This window comes from Equus quagga, chromosome 1, assembly GCF_021613505.1.
Source record: "Equus quagga isolate Etosha38 chromosome 1, UCLA_HA_Equagga_1.0, whole genome shotgun sequence".
NCBI lineage: Eukaryota > Metazoa > Chordata > Mammalia > Perissodactyla > Equidae > Equus > Equus quagga.
Window position 1 is genome coordinate 164,680,088 of NC_060267.1, and position 19,258 is coordinate 164,699,345.

General features: G+C 44.4%; 1 protein-coding gene across 1 annotated transcript in view; it reads right to left on the reverse strand.

The window, feature by feature from the left end:
- Nucleotides 1-319: 319 nt before the first annotated feature.
- Nucleotides 320-19,258, reverse strand: part of BTD (biotinidase) — a 39,987-nt gene continuing 21,048 nt past the window's right edge. The window contains exons 2-4 of the mRNA XM_046665329.1: nucleotides 8,030-8,294; nucleotides 3,228-3,377; nucleotides 320-1,788 (exon numbers count right to left, since the gene is read on the reverse strand). Coding sequence (XP_046521285.1) covers nucleotides 616-1,788; nucleotides 3,228-3,377; nucleotides 8,030-8,294 — 1,588 coding nt within the window. The 3' untranslated portion in view covers nucleotides 320-615. The remainder of the gene's footprint in view (nucleotides 1,789-3,227; nucleotides 3,378-8,029; nucleotides 8,295-19,258) is intronic.

Genomic DNA, 19,258 nt, shown 5'->3' on the forward strand with positions numbered 1-19,258 from the left:
CCTGACACATTCCTTTAACTGACAGACGGGCAGATGTGAGAAAAACTTCCCTTCTATTTTTAAAAGCTGCTTCAAGATCCACTATTCTGAGGTTGCTGGTGGCTCTGGTGTTACGGTTTCGTCTGGATAGAATTCTGGTCAACCAGAATGCAGAGGGGCCCACAGCAGCCGTTTCTAATACAGCTTCTGCTTTGAGAGTTTGTTTCTTAACTTTGAAAATGTTTGAGGCTTGTGAAATACTTGCATGTCCTGGGTGTCTCCTGATCAACAACAAGAACGAGGAAAACACACACACACAGACACTCACAAAACCCACTGCTTTGTGGATGTGTAAAATATAAACTGACATTTATTTTTGTTTTAGCTCTTAAAATTAACTGTGTAATGAGAGATTTGCTGAAAGACGATGGGGCTTGAAAAAGATGAATGCGAGTAGAAAACATCTCAATAATTTGAATTTAAGAGGAAGAGACACGGCGGAATCTGCCTCCCCTACTTCTTCCCACAGCTCCCAGGAGGGGCTCTGGGGCAGAGGGGCGGCCCCAGGGCTGTAGGCTACAGGCTGTGTGAGTGCAGGGCTGTCCCACAGCAGCCAGAGCCCGCCCTACACTCTCCCTAGTCCCTCTCATACAGGCGCCCATAGAGAGCTGCTGTCACCAGGCCAGAGGACAGTCTACTCTTCCTCAGGAAATAGTGGCCATTCTCCCAGCCAAGCTGGTCAGGGGTTTCCAGGGTCATCCCTGAGGTCAGAAACAGAGGGAAGATGTAGGAAGTACTGAAGTTCCCCCACAGGTGAAACTCAAATATCCCCGTGGCCTCTGTGATCTCCTGCCCGCAGGTGTCAAAGCCAAGACCCCCACACTTGACCAGGGCACACACTTGAACATAGTAAGTGCCATGTACAGTGTGGAGTCCATCAAAGACCCCTAGGGCGTACAGCTCTTTCGACAAAGTGGGCCTCTGGTAAAGTAAATAACAGCAGAGGCCATTTGCACAGACTCGGAGATAGCCTTCCTTTCCCCATACAGGGACCAGGGTGAAATTGTCGTACATCATCTCAGAGTAAAATGTGGGAGGAGCATTCATGTTCCATTTGGTGGCTGCATCACAATGGACTTCTTGAGCATCCTTTTCACAGTATGGATCACCTGCCAAGATTTTTAAAAACTTACTATGGGATGGGTCCATTTTACCTGTGGCATTCTCTGTACCAACAAGGCCCTGTGGATTCCTGGCTACCTGGGCGATTATAAGATGACCTTTGGAGCTTTCCATGTCATGGTGCCAAAAGGACTTCAGAGGGGTGTATATTCCACTTCCAGTCATCCCCAGAGACGGGTGGTGGATGTTAGCAGCCAGAAAGTTGATGCCAAAGGCAATGGCAAAAGCACTCTGAATCTGAATAGCTGCCAAGAGCGGGAGCTGGTTCATCCAGGCGGCCGGATACACAATGTGCTTCACCTCAGAGTCTCTGAGGAGTTGGATGGCAGGGTTGAAGAACAATATATCAAAGCAAGTGAAGATGCCAACCTTGCCGGCAAAAGGGGTATCGAAAATGATGTGATCTACTTTGAGAGGGGCATCAACCGCTGCCTCGAAGTAGAGGTTGTGTTTTCGGTAGCGGTCAACAAGGGTTCCATTACTGCTGAACACAACATCCGTGTTAAACTGGTATCTTCCATCATTTGGGCACCCTGGGTCACTGCTGTGACAAGGCTGCTTTGTTCCGAGATTGGCCACCAGGAACATCTCTCCCTTGAGGGCCATACAGCTCAGGCGTTGGAGCACCTAAAGAAAAAGAAAGGAAGAAACAAATAGATTTTTTTTTAAAGATTTTATTTTTCCTTTTTCTCCCCAAAGCCCCGCTGGTACATAGTTGTATATTTTTAGTTGCGGGTCCTTCTAGTTGTGGCATGTGGGACGCCACCTCAGCATGGCCTGACGAGCGGTGCCACGTCTGTGCCCAGGATCTGAACCAGCGAAACCCTGGGCCGCTGCAGCAGAGTGCACGAACTTAACCACTTGGCCACGGGGCCGGCCCCCAAATAGATTTTTAAAATCCTATCTTTTGCCTTATAATTTTAAAATAGAAAAATACCTGTGTTGCGTCCATAATATATACACAGCTATGCCAAATCAATAAAAAAAGCAACTACTACTGAAAATGTGCAAAGAATGTGCACAGGTGATTCCTAGAAGAACAAATGGCCAACAAATATCTGAGAAGATGCTCAACCGTATTAGTAATACGAAAATGCAAATTAAAGTAATAATGAGATATCACTTTTCACTTTCAAAAGATTGGTAAAAATGCAAAAGATTATTCCATCTTTCATTGATCAAAAAGTGGGAAAACAGGCACTCATGTACCATGACCGGGGATGTAAAGTGAAATCACACTCTTTTAAAGGGGAAATTTGGTACTCTAAAATAATTTAAGATGTCGTATCCTTCAGAGGAGAAGTGCCATTTCTAGGAACCTTACAGAAAAACTTGGACGTGTTTACAAAAGTATGTGTACAACGGGGCTGGCCCCGTGGCCGAGTGGTTGAGTTCGCGCGCTCCGCTGCAGACGGCCCAGTGTTTCGTTGGTTCGAATCCTGGGCGCGGACATGGCACTGCTCATCGGACCACGCTGAGGCAGCGTCCCGCATGCCACAACTAGAAGAACCCACAGCGGAGAATACACAACTATGTACCGGGGGGGCTTTGGGGAGAAAAAGGAAAAAATAAAATCTTAAAAAAAAAAAAAAGTATGTGTACAAGGATATTCATTGAAACATTGTTTACAATAGCAAAACTTAAAGAATAAGCATATAGCATGCTGCAAAAGAGGCTGTCAAGAACTATGAAACTCACAGAAAAGAAAATACATGGAGGCACACCAAATTGTTGATGGCAGTTTCTCTAGGAAGGGAAGTAGGACGAGGGTGGGGGGGTGGTGAAGGTGGACTTTCATTTTTTTACTTCTGTTTGATTTGTTTGTTTTATAAGCATATGTTCATGTATTTCTTGTTAATAAATAAAATGACCAATAGATGAGTAAATGCCTCATAATACCAGACATTCTTTACCGAATGGATGTGTGGCACATGGAGTTTGAGATTGTTAGGATCCAAGGGTCTCCTTTCAGCCTCATTTAACATGTCTTGGCTTTTGGCCCCTGGCTTGGTTCATCTCTGCATGCCTTCGGCCTACTGAGGAGGAAAGCTGAGACCCTTACACACCTCTGTGTCATTGAATCGTTGGGGTTCCAGGCATGGGTTCCACTTGACCAACTGGGGAGACGGCATGAAGTCCAAAAATGGGTAAATGGACGTTCTTGTAAAGTTGAACCCATGAATGCCATCTTCTGGAAACACTATAATCTGTACACCCTGTAAGTCAAAAACATCAAAGTAGAGTATGTGATCAGATAACGGGAAGCACCACTTCATTCATTCGTTCATTCTTTCATTCATTCCTCTGACAGCCATCAAGCAGTTGCTCTGTACCAGGAACCAGAGGTACAAAGATGGACTCTCATCAGATATCCTAGTCTTGAGGAAACCAACACACTTGGCCTAACTCTGAGAAAACAAGGACAAAGTCCTCTCGGAACAACCATTGACGGTTCACCTGGGACATGTCAGGGAAGGAGGGAATGGCTGAGCTTGGTTGAAGGGAGCAGTTTGCTGAGCGGTTAATAGGGGTTTGGAGTTCTTGGTGGTGCAAAGAGATGGGGCCGATTATGAAAGGCCTTGAATATTGGGCTCATTCACGTACTATCTCCAGTCCATTGGTTTTCAACCTTCATTGTGCATCTAAATCAGATGGGGAGCTTCTGAAAAAACAATCTTTCTTTAGGGTGATGCTGGGACCACCCCTAAAAAGTGTTCTTGCATTGATTGTGGGTGGGGTCCTGGTAACAGTGTTTGTTTAAAAGTCCCCAGGTGATTTTAATGTGCAGGCAAATTTGGGACTTGCTGGGCTGGTTGGTAAAACTCAAGAGTGTTGATTCCACCATAGAAACAAGGACTTGCTCTAACTCGCAATTCCCCAAATGGGAATTAGAAGGCTCCCTCCACAATCCTGACCACCCTACAGGCCTCTTCCCACACCTGGAGACACCCTGGGCTCCCTGACTATGCCAGGCTGGGGCTCCCTGTGACATCTGCAGCAACCTAAGGAAATCCAAACACACAGGGCAGCCCTTAGTGCTCAGCCAGGGCCTCTGCTCTCCACCAACGGGGCTTACGATGCCAAGCCTGGAGCATTGCTCCAAAGTGAGAGGTAGAGGAGGAAGGCAGAGAAGGCATGAATAATGCACAATAACCTAAAATAAAATCTACAAGGCAACTTGCGTCATTTACTTCTGGAATGCACTGCAAACTCTTTCCTTGCAATTTTTTCCTGGTTATGAAAGCTTCAAAAGTTTAACTGTAGAAAATTTGGAAAACAGAAAACATAAAGTAAGAATTTATAATCCTATAGCATGAAGACACTTATTGTTAATATCTTGGCTATTTTCATTTTTTTCTCTGTGTGTGTGTGTGTAATTGAAATAGTAATAAATACATGGTTTTCCATCTAGACTTTCCCAATACATAGCATATCAAGACTACAAAGATACTTTCAAGAATATCATTTGTAATAGCTGTATTATATTTAAGAGGACACCGTATTTTATCCTCTATTTTTGGACATTTGAACTGTTCCCAGCTTTTTACAGCAAAGAAAACTGTGGTGACCATCTGCATACACGGCACTCAAAACATGCACTGAATAAGTGTTGTATACAAATCTTGATGGGATCTCTGGTTATTTCTTTAGAATAAAGTCTTATAAGTGAAAGTACTGGGTCAAGGGTGTGAAAAATTTTAAGTTCTCAATATACACTGGCAGATTATATCTATGTACACTCCCTCCAGCAGAGTATGAGGTTGGACATCTTATTGCACATTGTAAAGAACGATGATGACAAACTTGGAAATAAAGTAAGATGAAGAATGTACATCTTTCCAAGATAGACTAGGGTACTGATTACCAGGCTCACTTAAGGAGTATTTATCTAGTGAATGTACCACTTTTTCACTTTGCTATTTAATAAAAGATCACCCTAGAGATTACAATTTTATTGTCCTGTAGGACATTAGCCAGTTTTGCATTTATTGGAAAATTCATTCATTTCACTGGCTGACATACCCACATTTCTATTTCTCAAATTCTCTTTTGAATCAGTTTTACCATCTTACTAGTCCCTTCATTAATTAATGACTTAAATAAAAGCTTTGACACATGTCCACTCTACATTTATATAGTCATGTTTTTAACTTTTTGAAAATTATACTTGGACAAATATTTTCCATTATTAAAAACAAATCTTTGAGAGCACTGAGTGGTTTCTTATGGACAATAACATTTAAGTTACATATGCATATTAGACTAACATCAAAATTGAACTGCATTCCTGAATTCATATGTGCCAGGGATGCAGAGAGGAGCCAACCGGAGCTGGGGCGGCACTTTGGATCTGATGTGATTGCCAACGTTTTAGGAACATTCTACGAAATAATCAGCATTCCTGATAAATGGCCTGAGCAGTTTTCTGATAGACCTTAATGAGATCAAGAACTACTGAGGAAGTAAGGTTGCCAGTCCAGTGACTGACCAGGCTACTATCTTTGGCTGGACTTTTCTTCCCTATAAATGCCTCTACCAAGAGAGAAATATTTTTATTGGCTTGTTCATGAACCTCTGCCCTTATAACAGGTTTGATATAAAACTCTGACACATGCTTGGCATCGCTTTGTCTAAGAAGTTGCTTTAAGACATATGACCCTGTAGGGAAGCCAAGGTATCTGTAAGCACTAGGAATGACCAGACCAGGATCTTCACCCCACGCCTTGATCACAAACAGAGAAGGACTGGGGCCTTGCGGCCGGCACGGGTTCCACAAGAACACGTTGTACGTTTGGCGGGCAGGTTCTTAAAATGCAGGGCCTCCAGTCACTGTCTCTCGGTTTCGGAATGGCATTTGCAAATGTCTTAGAATGGTTGTGGGGACAGGATGGAGAAGCAGGAGGTGATATTTTAGGGCTGCGCAAGCACACACTGTGCGAGAACGCTTCGAGTGGATCTGTGTCATCAGGAGGTCTGAGTGCACAGCCCCAGATTTTTTTACACTGACTTCAGCGTAGACACAAATGAGGTGTGTATCAAATGTGTGAATGACGTGAAGGTAACTGATATCTGGGATGTCAGTAAAGGTCCCCAAATAGCCCAACCGGCTGGAATGACGAAATTTAACAGCATCAATGTGAAGTCTTGCTCTCAGATTAAATAATCAACCTTGTAAGTACAGGATGGTAATGACAGCATGTGTGTCTGTGTGTGTGAAAAAGGCTCTGGAGTTTTTGTTGACAGCAAGTGCCTTATGAAGCCACAGTGAGGTGTGGAGGCCAAAAGTTTTCTGGGGACAACGTCTAGAATGAGAACAGTGATGGGTCTACTCCACCCTGCCCTTGCCGGACAGAGCGGGGAGAAGTGGGACAACTCTGGGCCTGGAGACAACCTGGAAAGAAGAGCTGGAAACTGCCCCTCGCAAGGAACGGGGGATATATAGATTGGGAGCAAGATGCCGCGGGGGACCATGACAGCCATCCTCCATTTGGGGAGACGGCCCGCCCCAGTAAGGGCCTCAGCCTGCTCTGTTTAGCTCCGAGGCCAGAACAATGGGTGGCAGTTACAGGGAGGCTGATGGTGGCTCACTGAAAGGAAGATCTTTCCAGAAGTTCCCACTGTCCTCAAGTGGAATGAGTGGACGTGTGAGACAGGGAGTTCTGGGCTGCTGAAGGTGTTTAAGGAGAACCTGGATGTCAGGCTGGGAACAAAAGAGAGGAGTGTCACCCGTCAGAAGCAGCTGGACCAGCTCTTTAGGCTCCCTTCCAACACTGGTTTTAGATCTACAGACAGACAGACACAGATATTTATACGTATCACAGGCTAGAACGTTTAATGTAGCAATACATGGTGGCTGTCCAGGCGATCCTGGCCACCCTGAGCAGAGGCGGGGACTACGTGGGGCAGGACCTGCTGGCAGGACTGGGTCTGCCAGCTGCACCCCTGGACATGGGGAGGTTCTGCTCGCATGGAGTTTACCTCCCGCGGAGGCAGAGCGGGGCTTCCTCGAGGAGCGGCTGGGCTGGGTCACCCCCGCCCCAGGGTTCAGGTTAAAGGACACACTTCCCTTCAGTTATAGATTTCCCAACAGGGCATTTTCTCTCACAGTAACATCTGGCACCGACATTTCCCTCTCTGCCCTACCCTTCCTGGCAGGAGGGGAAACGCCGGCCAAGCAGGAAGCCTTCACAAAGACTGGCACCAATCTCCCTTCATCCATTTGGGCTCGGTTCTGTCTGGACTGCGGCCTCAGACTGTTCATAGTCTGGCACAGAGACAAGAAATGAGCCCCCCAAAATGTGAAGGCAGCAAACTGCAGATCTGTGGCTGCTCATTATTTCAGTTCACTTTGAACGCCTCAGACAGCATGAGAGGCCATCCGTGCCTGGTGGTTTTCAGAGTTTTCTGCACATCAGAATCCCCTGGGGGGCCTTAAAAATCCCCATGCCCAGCCCACATCCCATCCAACTCTGCGGGTGTGGGACCCAGGCACCCACATTTGTTTACAATCAGTTGTGACTGCTCCACACAGCCACATTTGGGGACAAGGGATCTAGCCCTGAGCTTCCCAGACTTGAGGTGAAAAGCATCACCTGGGGATCTTGCTAAAATGCAGATTCCGATTCAGCAGGTCTAGGGCAGGGCTCAAATTCTGCATTTCTCACAAGCTCCAAGGGGATGCTGATGCTGCTGGTCCATGGATCACTCTCTAAAGTAGTGAGACTCTAGCCAACTGACCACTTCGACTCAGCTTTACCAGCTGGACTGCCTTTCCAGAGGGGCTGCAGGAACCACTGACAGAGGCTAAAGAGCAATTTGCTCTGTTCTGCAAGACAAGCTAAGGTTCTAACCCAGGAGCATTTCTTGCCTTTTGGGCTGCAGTCATCACTTGCTGTTCATAGATGTCGAGGTTCTGGTTCATTAGCTCCAAGGCCTCCTTGCGGCTGGTGAGAGCTAGAGGATTCGGACTCAAGATTGACTGGTGCTCGTACACGGCAGCGACGTAATATCCAGCCTTGTGATGATCAGCCACGTAATGCTCCCCAGCGTGGACTCCCAGGGCAGCCATGTAACAGCCACAGAGGAAAAAAGCAAGCTGGCTGCTCGCTCTGGACATAATGCAGACCATACATCTGGAATGTAACAGGGCAAGGGGAAAATAGCTGAATCAAGAATCCTGCCAAGAATTTCACTTTTGCAGCTGTGATTTATTAATCCCAGCAGTTTAAACTCACCCACCGTGATCCTGCGGCTCAAAGAGTTTGTTTCATGTTCCTAAGAAAAGGGTATGTGTTTCTCTCCAAACACGTAGCAAGCTACGTTTAAAATGCCTCACTGTGTTAATAGTCTGGTTTTAGAACATTTCCAAAACAGACCCAGTGTTTGCCAGGATTTTCCTACGCCATCTTCAGCAAGGCGTCAGTGCGTCACTACTTGCTTTTCTAGCTGCGCACTGAAGTTTTAGGCAATAATAATTATTCTGATTATTTTACATAATTCTGGGACATATTCCACATCCCACTGCCTGCCCTCTATAGACACATAACAGCTTACCGGTCAACACCAGCTACCACTGCGGTGATCCCACTAATACAGCTCAGCCTTCCTGGCCTCAGAAACCTCAGGGATGGGAATTCTCCCCGCATTTCTTTGGTTAGCAATGAAGATGAAGGCTAAGTCTCCCTTTACTGAGCGCGACGTTCTTTATTTACAGCAGAGAAAATGCCGACTTCCGCTTAAACGCCAGGACCTACTCTCTGGTATGGACAGGTAAAAAGAAGCTTCCCGATGAAAGTATGACTTTTTTTTCTCCTTGAACTTGAGCATTGCCATTGCACATCACCACCTTCTCAACCTCTGTCTCTGTGACTCCCAAACTCTTGCTCAAAAGCATACTCGTTTGGAAATAAAATTCTTCTGCAATGACAAAATGCAATTTTCTAGAAGACAAACTAGAATTTTCTGGAAAGTAAATTCAGCTTGGTAGCTCCTACCATAAGAGATTAGAAGTAAATTATGTCACTTACAAGGACACCCCTGTGTGCCTTTTTGCCCAAGAACAGGGATTTTTATTTCTAACAGTTGTATGTTACTAAGTGTTTGAGAGTGAACAGTCCAATTCCGCCTTGAAAATCGGCGTGGGCTGCCAGCTGAAGCCCCTCCCCCGGCACACAGATTTACCAGGTGGCGTGCCAAGGCCAGGCCACTTGCCCCGTGGAGATGTGCTGGGGCTGACCATCCGCCCAGGAATACAGATTAAACATCAAGATAACAGAGACAAATCGAGGAAGCAAGCTGCTGCTCTTCAAGAAGCAAGTGACTCGCTGCCCGAGTCGGACTCATAACTCCTGTGTTTACATTTTAAAACCAAACTCTCCAGGCCACAAATCTCTTTTTAATTTCCTCTCAAACGTTCCAGAAACAAAAGTAACCATAATTATTTTCAGCAACAGAACAAGTACAGGGCTGTTCAGTCAGAATCCTCACAAAATCCAACACTTGGAAGGAGCGAGCCCTCCCTCCCAACCCCGCCTCGTCTCAAACTGTTACTTCTTTCCCCAGGGAATAACGGCACCACCCAAATACCAAACCCCAGGACTTGTTGCCGTTCATCTGGGACACTGTAAACAATGTTTTAAGATGAGAACAAGGCGCCTTTGAGTGAGCAGTCGTGAGTTTTTGAGTAGAAACAAAAGTATAATTGATAAGCTTTCCTATCTGAATTTTGCCTCTGAAGACCAGCAATGAATCATTTTAAAAGTCTCAAAGTCTATTTTCCATTTCATCTCTGGTTGCAGAGTGATGATAATGGGGAGTGGTCTGGGGGGAAAACTTTCATCTTCAAAGTCATATTCACAATATTTCTAAAGTATAAGCCTACGGCCTCACTAAGAGGTGGAGAAACTGAGGCTGGAGGACAGGCGTATGAACCAGTGCCGGTGGAGGCAGGTCAGGAGGTCCTGGGGCCAAGAGCGGCGTTCCCAGCATCCTCCTCTCTCAACTAAGAGCTGTATGCCACCAATTTGGGGACACAGAACATTTGTTTGTTTCAGGGACTTGCAATCCTGAGGAACTGAAGAACCAGCAAGATATCACATTTCTTTCTATTTTGAGAAAATAAAATTTAGATTATTCACAACAGGGGCCCAGTAGGAGAGCTGAAACGGCAATCATTGTGCGCAAACAAAGGCAGGTTGATAATAAGGGGTTATACAGATTCAACCAGGTATTCACGCTTGAAACAAGCACCCTGAATGAGGTAGGAGAGAATGAGCAATTATAATAAAAATAGGTACAACAAGGGCTGGCCCTGTGGCCGAGTGGTTAAGTTGGCGCACTCCACTGCAGGCGGCCCAGTGTTTCGTTGGTTCGAATCCTGGGCGCGGACATGGCACTGCTCATCAAACCACGCTGAGGCAGCGTCCCACATCCCACAACTAGAAGGACCCACAACGAAGAATATACAACTATGTACCGTGGGGCTTTGGGGAGAAAAAGGAAAAAAATAAAATCTTTAAAAAAAAAAAATAGGTACAACAGTTTGCCCTTGGGAGAGTGGTGAAATAGCAGCTATTTCAATCAAGTTCACAAATGCTGGTCTTCCTCTTTATTTGGCCCCATTCAACTGTCTCAGGAAAAACCAAATGAGGCCTGAGGTAGGGGCTCTGAAGGGCCCAGCAGGCAGGAGATGGGGGCCTTCTCCATTAGAAGGGCTGAGGCAATGCCAGACATTTCCAGTGGTTGCCAGGTGCTGGCTCATGATACATGCACAGGGGGGTGGGGTGCAGGGGCTCCCTGAGAACAAGGGAGGCCCTGGAAGTCAGGGGGATCTTGGAAATCCAGCAACTGATCTATCTTTACGGCTGGCCAGGACGTGGACCATAGACAAAATGGTGTCCAGAGGTGTGTGCCTGATCTGAAAAGGTAGCTATGCGCTCTCTTCCATTGGAGGACATTTGACATATAAGACTAAAGTAAAGGAAGGGCCTGGCATGGACGCACTACTGAGGTGACAGTGTGCTCCCATAACCTACTTCATACACTCTCAGGGCTCACCACAGCCCTCTGAGATGGGGGCGCTCGGGAGGTGCCCTGAATCCCACTGCCAGGAAAGAGCAGCGCTGGAAGGGCACCCACTTGAGACACTCACAAGACACCCAACTGTGAGTCAGACACAGGTGTAGGTGTCAGGGACACAGCAGTGAACAAGCCCAGTCCTTCCGCATGGAGCCCCCACTCTGGATGTATGAGGAAACCGACCACAATCAAATAAACAAGGAGTATGGCACACAGCAGTAAGTGCATACAAGGAACATAGGGGAGAAAGACAGGGAGGGCCTGGCCTGGGTAGCGGACAATTTTAAACAGTATGGTCAGGGAAGGCCTCCATGAGAAGGTGGTGTCTGAAGGAGGGGAGAGAAGAGGCCCTGTGGATGCCTGGGGAAGGGTTCCAGGCAGAGGGAATGGCCCCATCAAAAGGCCCTAGTGGGATTTTGCTGGGTGGTTCAAGAAACAGCAAGGAGAACAGTGGGCTGGAGCCCAGGCACCAGAGGAAGGTGGCAGAAAATGAAGTCCGAGAGAGAAACAACAGGGCCGCGCTCACGGGCCTCCTCACCACGCCCCTGCAGTTCCCCTGTCCTCGTCCACTCTAATATTGTTGGAGCAGCCCTGTGAGAACCAGTGAGTGCCTGAGTCACTCACAACATGCCTCTGCTCAAAATCTTCCAGCGACTCCCCAATGCATGCAGAGTAAAAGCCAAAGACCTTACAGCACGCCAACAGGAAAGATCCAGGAGACAGGAAATCACCGCAGGGAGGGGAGAACACTGCCGGGCTGACATCTTTAAGCAAGCATCCTGAGCTTTTCACTGCCCTAGAGAAGCCCGTGCTTCTCATTTCATAATGAAAAATGATCCCCTGACACTCATGCTGATCAGGAAGGTTCCTGTGATCTATGAGAAGAAGAAATCAAAGTCTAAATTACAGAGAAATCTATTTTGTGGAAATTTGGTAACATGTCAATCACTAGATATTTTTACACCCAAGGAACTTTTTCCATCTCGCTAAATGATTCATCTTGATAATTAGCTGCATTTCCTTCCTAGCCATGCTATTACAATGGTGTCTTTTGCAATAAAATGAAAGGATTATTATTAAGGTATTCTTAATAAGATAATTTCAGAGGCAGGTATATATATTTAAAAATTTATATATAGACTTACTGATCTTTTTAATAAAAGATCCTGTCACTCTTTACTCATCAGGGAGAAAAACAGTCCAAAGATTGGAAAAGGAGGTAGGAAAAGTCAGCAGAGGAAATGTCCTGTCCTGTGGAACAAAGCCCGAGGGACCTGCTCAGTCATCAGGACTCAGCACATATACTTTTCTGTGTATATCTTGACAGTGTTTGCCAAGAACAAGCCTGTGAGGTTCCAAGTAATTTTAAACCTATTCTCAGGAATTTTGTGATTTCCTTCTCTAAATCCCTTTACATAGGGAGAAGAAATAATGTCCATCTCCACCTAATTACATAATTTGAATTTAAAGAAATCCCCAAAGAGACCCTATATTTCCTAGAAAGCCTCTTACTTCCTGGTTCTCCCCTCTGATGATGCTAGAAGTGAGCTTGTCCAGGACCAGCCCCTGGAACAAGCAGCCCCACAACAGCTTCAGCTTGGACGGCTTCGTGCAAACCCATCCACCAACAGAACTTTTGACGTCTCAGTCGGAAATGTCAAGTGTAAACACTTGTGAGTGACAACTGATGATGACATCGAAATTCAAAGCTGAACTCAAAATAGTGAATAAATGACCAAGTCCTCTGAGTTGAACTGGGAAGTTGTGATTTCACTTAAAAGAGTCCAGCTCTTATCTTCAAAAAAGAGAGTGACATACAGAAGAGTACCTTTGGACCAGGCCTTCGATTAGGGCCTCCTTCTGCTCCGTTGACTAGAGTGAGTTATCTTAGGACACGAAATGAGCAATCAAAGGATCGTGACACTGGAACCTAAATACAGTATGTCATCTTTCCTTTCCTCAAATGGGAAATCATCTTCATAATATAAAGCAAATAAAACTCCCTGAAATGCCCAGGTGTTTAACGTAAGAAGTCGCTCTCTTTTTCATTTTGTTGTGTGGAAGGAAAGAGCCCCAGCTGAGACAGACTTTACAGGTTTGCTACCGCCATCCTGTGGACAAACTGAGTATCATGAGCCCAAGTGAGTATCACAATAGCAGAGGGATTCTTAAGCAGTAAGTGGACGGGTTTTTTTCCTCTCTGTCTTCTCCTTTTCATCTCTAACACTTCATTTCTCTCTCGCTTTTTTTAAGATTGGCACCTGAGCTAATATCTGTTGCCAATCTTTTTTTTTTCCTTCTTCTTCTCCCCAAAGCCCCCCAGTACATAGCTGTATATTCTAGTTTTAGGTCCTTCTGGTTGTGCTGTGTGGGACGCTGCCACAACATGGCTTGACGAGCAGTGCCATATTCGCACCCAGGATCCGAGCTGGTGAAACCCTGGGCCACCGAAGTGGAGTGTGCAAACTTAACCACTCAGCCATAGGGCCAGCCCCTCATCTCTCTCTTTTACAGTAGAAAAATCAGAAAACAAATGACTTTCCAAGATTTGGGTCTCATGAAAGCTGTTTTTTGTTCGTCATGCTTCCAGGACCTACTGCATCTTTTATATTCACAAGTTCTAAATTTGTTGCGATTTTCTGTGCACTCCATAGGATGTGACTGGATGTGCAAAGTGACACAGCCATCCACACTGTGATGCACAGCACTATGCGTGGGGAACTCTGGCTGAGTTAAGGGATCTATAGGGACAAAGTTTTATACCGATGCCACACTGCATTTTACAAGTTACATGTTAACATTTTCAAACCATTTTAACATCCATTATTTCATTTTCTCTCCCAGCTACACAAAGCAGTAAAAGCAGATGGTAAAATTCTATTTTCATGGTGAAAGAAAACCTCAGGACTAGTTAGTGGTAAGAACAGACTGGAAACCAGATCTCCTGGCTTCTGGTGCAGCCCTCCTAGCACCTGCTGAAGAACTGGGGCTATTTATCAGTCAAGCCTTCAAAGACCACTGTGGCGTGCGTCTTCAATGCAGCTGCAGCGAAATAAACAGAAACTCACAGTAGCATTCCCAAGGGAGATCCTGGGCGGTCAGACCCGAGCAGGGGTTCGAAAATATGAGTGTGCCGTCAGGGTCACGTGGAGGGCTTGAACACACAGATCCCTGGACCCCACACCCAGCAGGTCTCGGGTAGGGCCTGAGAATCTGCATTTCCTGCAAGTTCCCAGGTGATGCTGAGGCTGATGGTCCTGGTTTGGGGTCACACTGGGGAACCACTTGGCTAGAGGTTAAAGGTGTGTAGAACCTATATTCTGACACCTATCTTTCCCTCATGTCAAAGAAAGACATAAGTCAGAACCATCACCTTTATTTCCCAGTGCCTCTCCAATGGGGGTGATAGAATTTGGGTAGATTTCAGAGCATTTCCACTAAATTTGGTGAAAATGAGCAACAGAGTATTTAAACACTCAAACTAAGGGGAAAAAACCTCCCCCAAACAACTCGGTCAGGTGCATGCCTTAGCCTTGACAGCAACATCATCGTAGAATCAGGTTGTTTCTGGTGTTCTTTTGTTTAAATAGAGTTCCCGATTTTAAAAGAATAAAATAGGGGGAACAGATAGTCTATTACATAAAGATATTCTATTATATAAATAGTATGACTAGATATTCTATTATATAAATAGACAATGAGAATAAATATATAGATAACATATAAATTTAATTAAAAATTTTTAATTAAAAAATAAATTTGTTTATAAATATATATCTCTGAAATCTTTGGGGTTCAAAATTGAATAGCTGAGGAAGTAAGTCTTAAACTGAGTCCAGAGACCTTGACCAGAGAGCAAGGAAAGAGCACAGAGAAGGCTTCTTTCACTGCCAGCCTTGGGAGAGCAGAATGGTGGGGCCACTTGCAGCTACTCTGCTCTTCGAGAATGTTTATGGCTTCCAGCTTGGCTTTACCTTCTTGATCCTCCAAGAATTATCATGAACTTTGCCAAAATGAACCTCAATAGGTGTCAGCAAAGAATTGTTTTTCAAAGCCGTTGGGAAATTTCTCCTCCATTTCCTTGTTGGACTACCTTCAATTAGTCATCAGAAGAACCACCTTCTAGATAACGAAGACCTAAAGGATAGACATCCAGGAAAAACACAACCAGTGTATGGAAAGTATGATGCCCTAAAGCCACAGGTCAAATTGTTCAGGGAAGATATGCTCAGAAATGTGGGCAATTTAAAGGCTCTTTGTGATTATTAAGTGTATGGTGGATGCAACATCTCTAAGGGTATGGTGAGCGACGAAACAACGCTACATAAAGTCCCATCATCCCTGTGCTCTTATCTGCCAGTGCTCAGGAGTCAAAACCAGATCACAGGACCAACCTGATGGTGAAGACACCCTGGATGCAGACAGAGGAGAACAATGGAATGGGTAATAGAGCTAAGGACACGTGTTGCCCAAGTCAAAAGCACAATCCTCAATAGGATAGTCTGGAAACACTGAGAATGAATGACAGTAGGAAGTGTCAAAGAAACAACAAAAAAAGCTAAAGTAAAACCCAGCACTACAGATAACATGTAGAGGCCACTTTCTCCTGTGGAGAGGCCAGGAAGCACATATTTGGGAGGGCAGAGTCAAGATCACCAAGAGAGTCACAGCAGAGAGCTGGCAAATGGGTCCAGATGCTGTCAGTTCCGAGTACCTATGGAGGATGCTCTTGAAACAAGCATGGAGGGAAGACGCAGGTGACTCACAGCACAGGCAGGTGGTCAATGGCATTCAGTTAGAGGGCAGCACACGATCAAGAATGACAGTGATCTTTCCAGACCTACTCACAAACTTGGCAGTCTTTTCTGTCCATGGTATGGTAAACGTGCAGAGCAATGGTTAGTGTCTTCACTTCCGTCTCTCTTCCTGGACACAATGAGCATCTTTGTTTTCTTCTGCTTTGGCCAGACTGTTAATTACTTGTGTGCCTTTTTGCCTCTAGCAAAGGTCCCAGCTCAGCCATAGCTACATCCTGGTCACTAAAACAAATCCCATTGCCCTATGCCATCCAGACCCTCTGGGGGGCAGACTCTGACTGGCTCGCCTATGTCCTGCAGCTCTACCTGGCATGAAGGCCCAAGTCCTCCGAGCTTGGGGCTCCCTGGGGATGGTGGGAGTACAGGAGTGGGTAGGGGAGGTTTCAGGCTGTCCTGTGGTATTTGGTGCCACATTCCTCAGCACTAGGGGAAAAGCAGAGGAAGATATTCTAGCTCTTTTTTGGAAAGAGGTTACCCCTAAACTTGAACGGGATCAATATCCAGAGCCAGGATTTAACCCAAATCGATTTTGTCCAAAAGACTACATTCTTTTTATGCCACCACATTCAAAACAATGGGAGGGAAAGTGTGGTTGAATGAGTGACACTAGATGACTGAATAACAGTTTGGAAATAAATTCAAACACTTCAGGCCACATACACAAATAAACTCCGAATAGGAGTTAAACATTGACTGCTAAGAAAACTAGCATAAATTAGAATCTCATATCAGATATTTGATGACACAACTTTCTAAAATTTAAAGCAGTTAAAATAACAGCAGAAACAGATAGACAAATTAAAATTTACATGCAAAATACAAACATCAAGACAACACTTACAAACAGGCAATGAACAAGAACAGACTGAAACAGGAAGAAAAATCATAAACAAACACTTTGAAAGACTTTGAACTTAGGTACAAAATAAACATTAACTGGTACTATTTAAATATAGTAAATTTGGAAAAAAATTAAGGTAAACTAGTAAAGTGATAGTGAACAGCAATTTCTTACTGGGAAAAAAAGTTTGACAATTCATATTATGACTTACACACAGTACACCTCTGGGACTTTACCTCAGGAAGTCATTCAAAAGAAGAAAAACATTAGGTGAAATGACAACATAGCATGGAAGTCAAGAATATGGGCTTTTGGGTTTCAACATATCTGAGCTGACATCCTGGCTCTGATACTTATTATATAAACTTGAGTAAATTATTTAAAATAACTAAGCTTCAATTTCTACATCTACAAGCTGGAAATGAAAATACCTGATGAAAAGTCCTTAGTGTTCAACAACTGGAAGCTAGCTAAAAGTGAAGAATAAGCCCCAATAGATGAAAGCTGGAAACAAGACAATATATAATATGATGAAAGTTATGAAAGTTAATGTATACAAACCAGGTGGAACATTAACCAAAAATTTAAAAGATAGTTACGAAGACTCAGACAACAGAATATGTTTAAGACATGCTAAACAAAAACATAATGAAAAATTTTCTATGTTTACAATGATAATAGCTAAGTAAAACATGTATGCATTTTTTTCTCCTGCTTCTTTCTTGAGCTCTGCCAGACAAATTTCACGTCAGTTCTTCCCTACTTGATTTATAGATTCAATGCAATCCCAACCAAAGTCCCAGCAAGTTATTTTGTGGATATCTACAAGCTGATTCGAAAGTTTATATGGAAAAGCAAAAGACCAAGAACAGCTAACACAATATTGAAGGAGAAGAACCAAGTCTGAAAACTGACACTATCGGACTTCAAGACTTACTATTAAACTACAGTAATCAAGTCTGCGTGGTATTGGCAAAAGAACAGACACAGATCAAAGGACAAACAGAACAGAGAACCTGGAAAGAGACCCACATAAATATACTCAGTTGATCTTTGACAGAGGCACAAAGGAAAGAGAATGGAGCAAAGATAGTCTTTTCAATAAATAATGCTGAAACGAGTGGACATTCTCATTCAAAAAAATGAATCTAGACACTGATCTTACACTCTGTGTGTGTTGTCCAACACCACCAAGCAATTAACTCAATTCTCATACTATCCACCTAGAGATAGCCTCAGATCCCACAGGTTAAGGGCTCAGTCCTACAAGACTGCCCGTCTCCCTCACTTTAGATGCCAATTGCAAATCCAGGTTGTTATCTGCGCTTCTGACCGACTAGGTTCCCACAACCCTCTCCTCCTTTTTGATTAACTTGCTAGAGTCGCTCACAGCACTCAGAAACATTTATTTACATTTGCTAGTTAATTATAAAGGACGTTATAAAGAATACAGATAAAAAAGCCAGATGAAGAAGTACTTGCGTATGTATGTGGGAAGGGGTGCACTCCCCTGCATCTCCATGTGTTAACCAACCCAGAAGCTCTCCTCGAACCTCGTCCTTTTGGGTTTTTATGGAGGCTTCACTATGATTGATCAAATCATTGGCCATTGGTAATTGAACTCAGTCTTCTCCCCCTCTCCCCTCCCAGGACGTCAGAAGTGTGGAGATAGGGAATGAATCTAAGTTACAATCCTTTATCACATGGTTGATTCCCCTGGCAATCAGACCCCACCCTTAGGAGCTTCCCAAAAATTATCTCATTAACATAAACTCAGGTGTGGTACAAAGGGGCTTGTTATGAATATCAAAGACACATTTATTGGGGCTGGCCCAGTGGCTCAGCAGTTAAGTTCACACACGTTTCACTTCGGTGGCCCAGGATTCGCTGGTTTGGATCCTAGGTATGAACCTACACACTGCTTGGCAAGCCATGCTGTGGCAGGCGTCCCATATATAAAGTAGAGGAAGATGGGAACGGATGTTAGCTCAGCGCCAGTCTTCCTCAGCAAAAAGAGGAGGATTGGCAGCAGATGTTAGCTCAGGGTTAATATTCCTCAAATAAAAAAGATACCTTTATCGCTCTTATCACTTAAGTATTTCCAAGGGTTTTAGGAGCTCTGTGCCAGAAATGTGGATGAAGACCAAATATACATTTGTTATTATAAATTACATCACATACATTCTTCACAAAAATTAACTCAAAATGGATCATAGACCCAAATGTAAAGTACAAAACCATAAAACTCCTAGAAGATAACATAGGAAAAACTAGATGACCTTGGGTATGGTGATGACTTTTTAGATACACCAAAGTACAATCCATGAAAGAAATAACTGATAAGCTGACCTTCATTAAAATT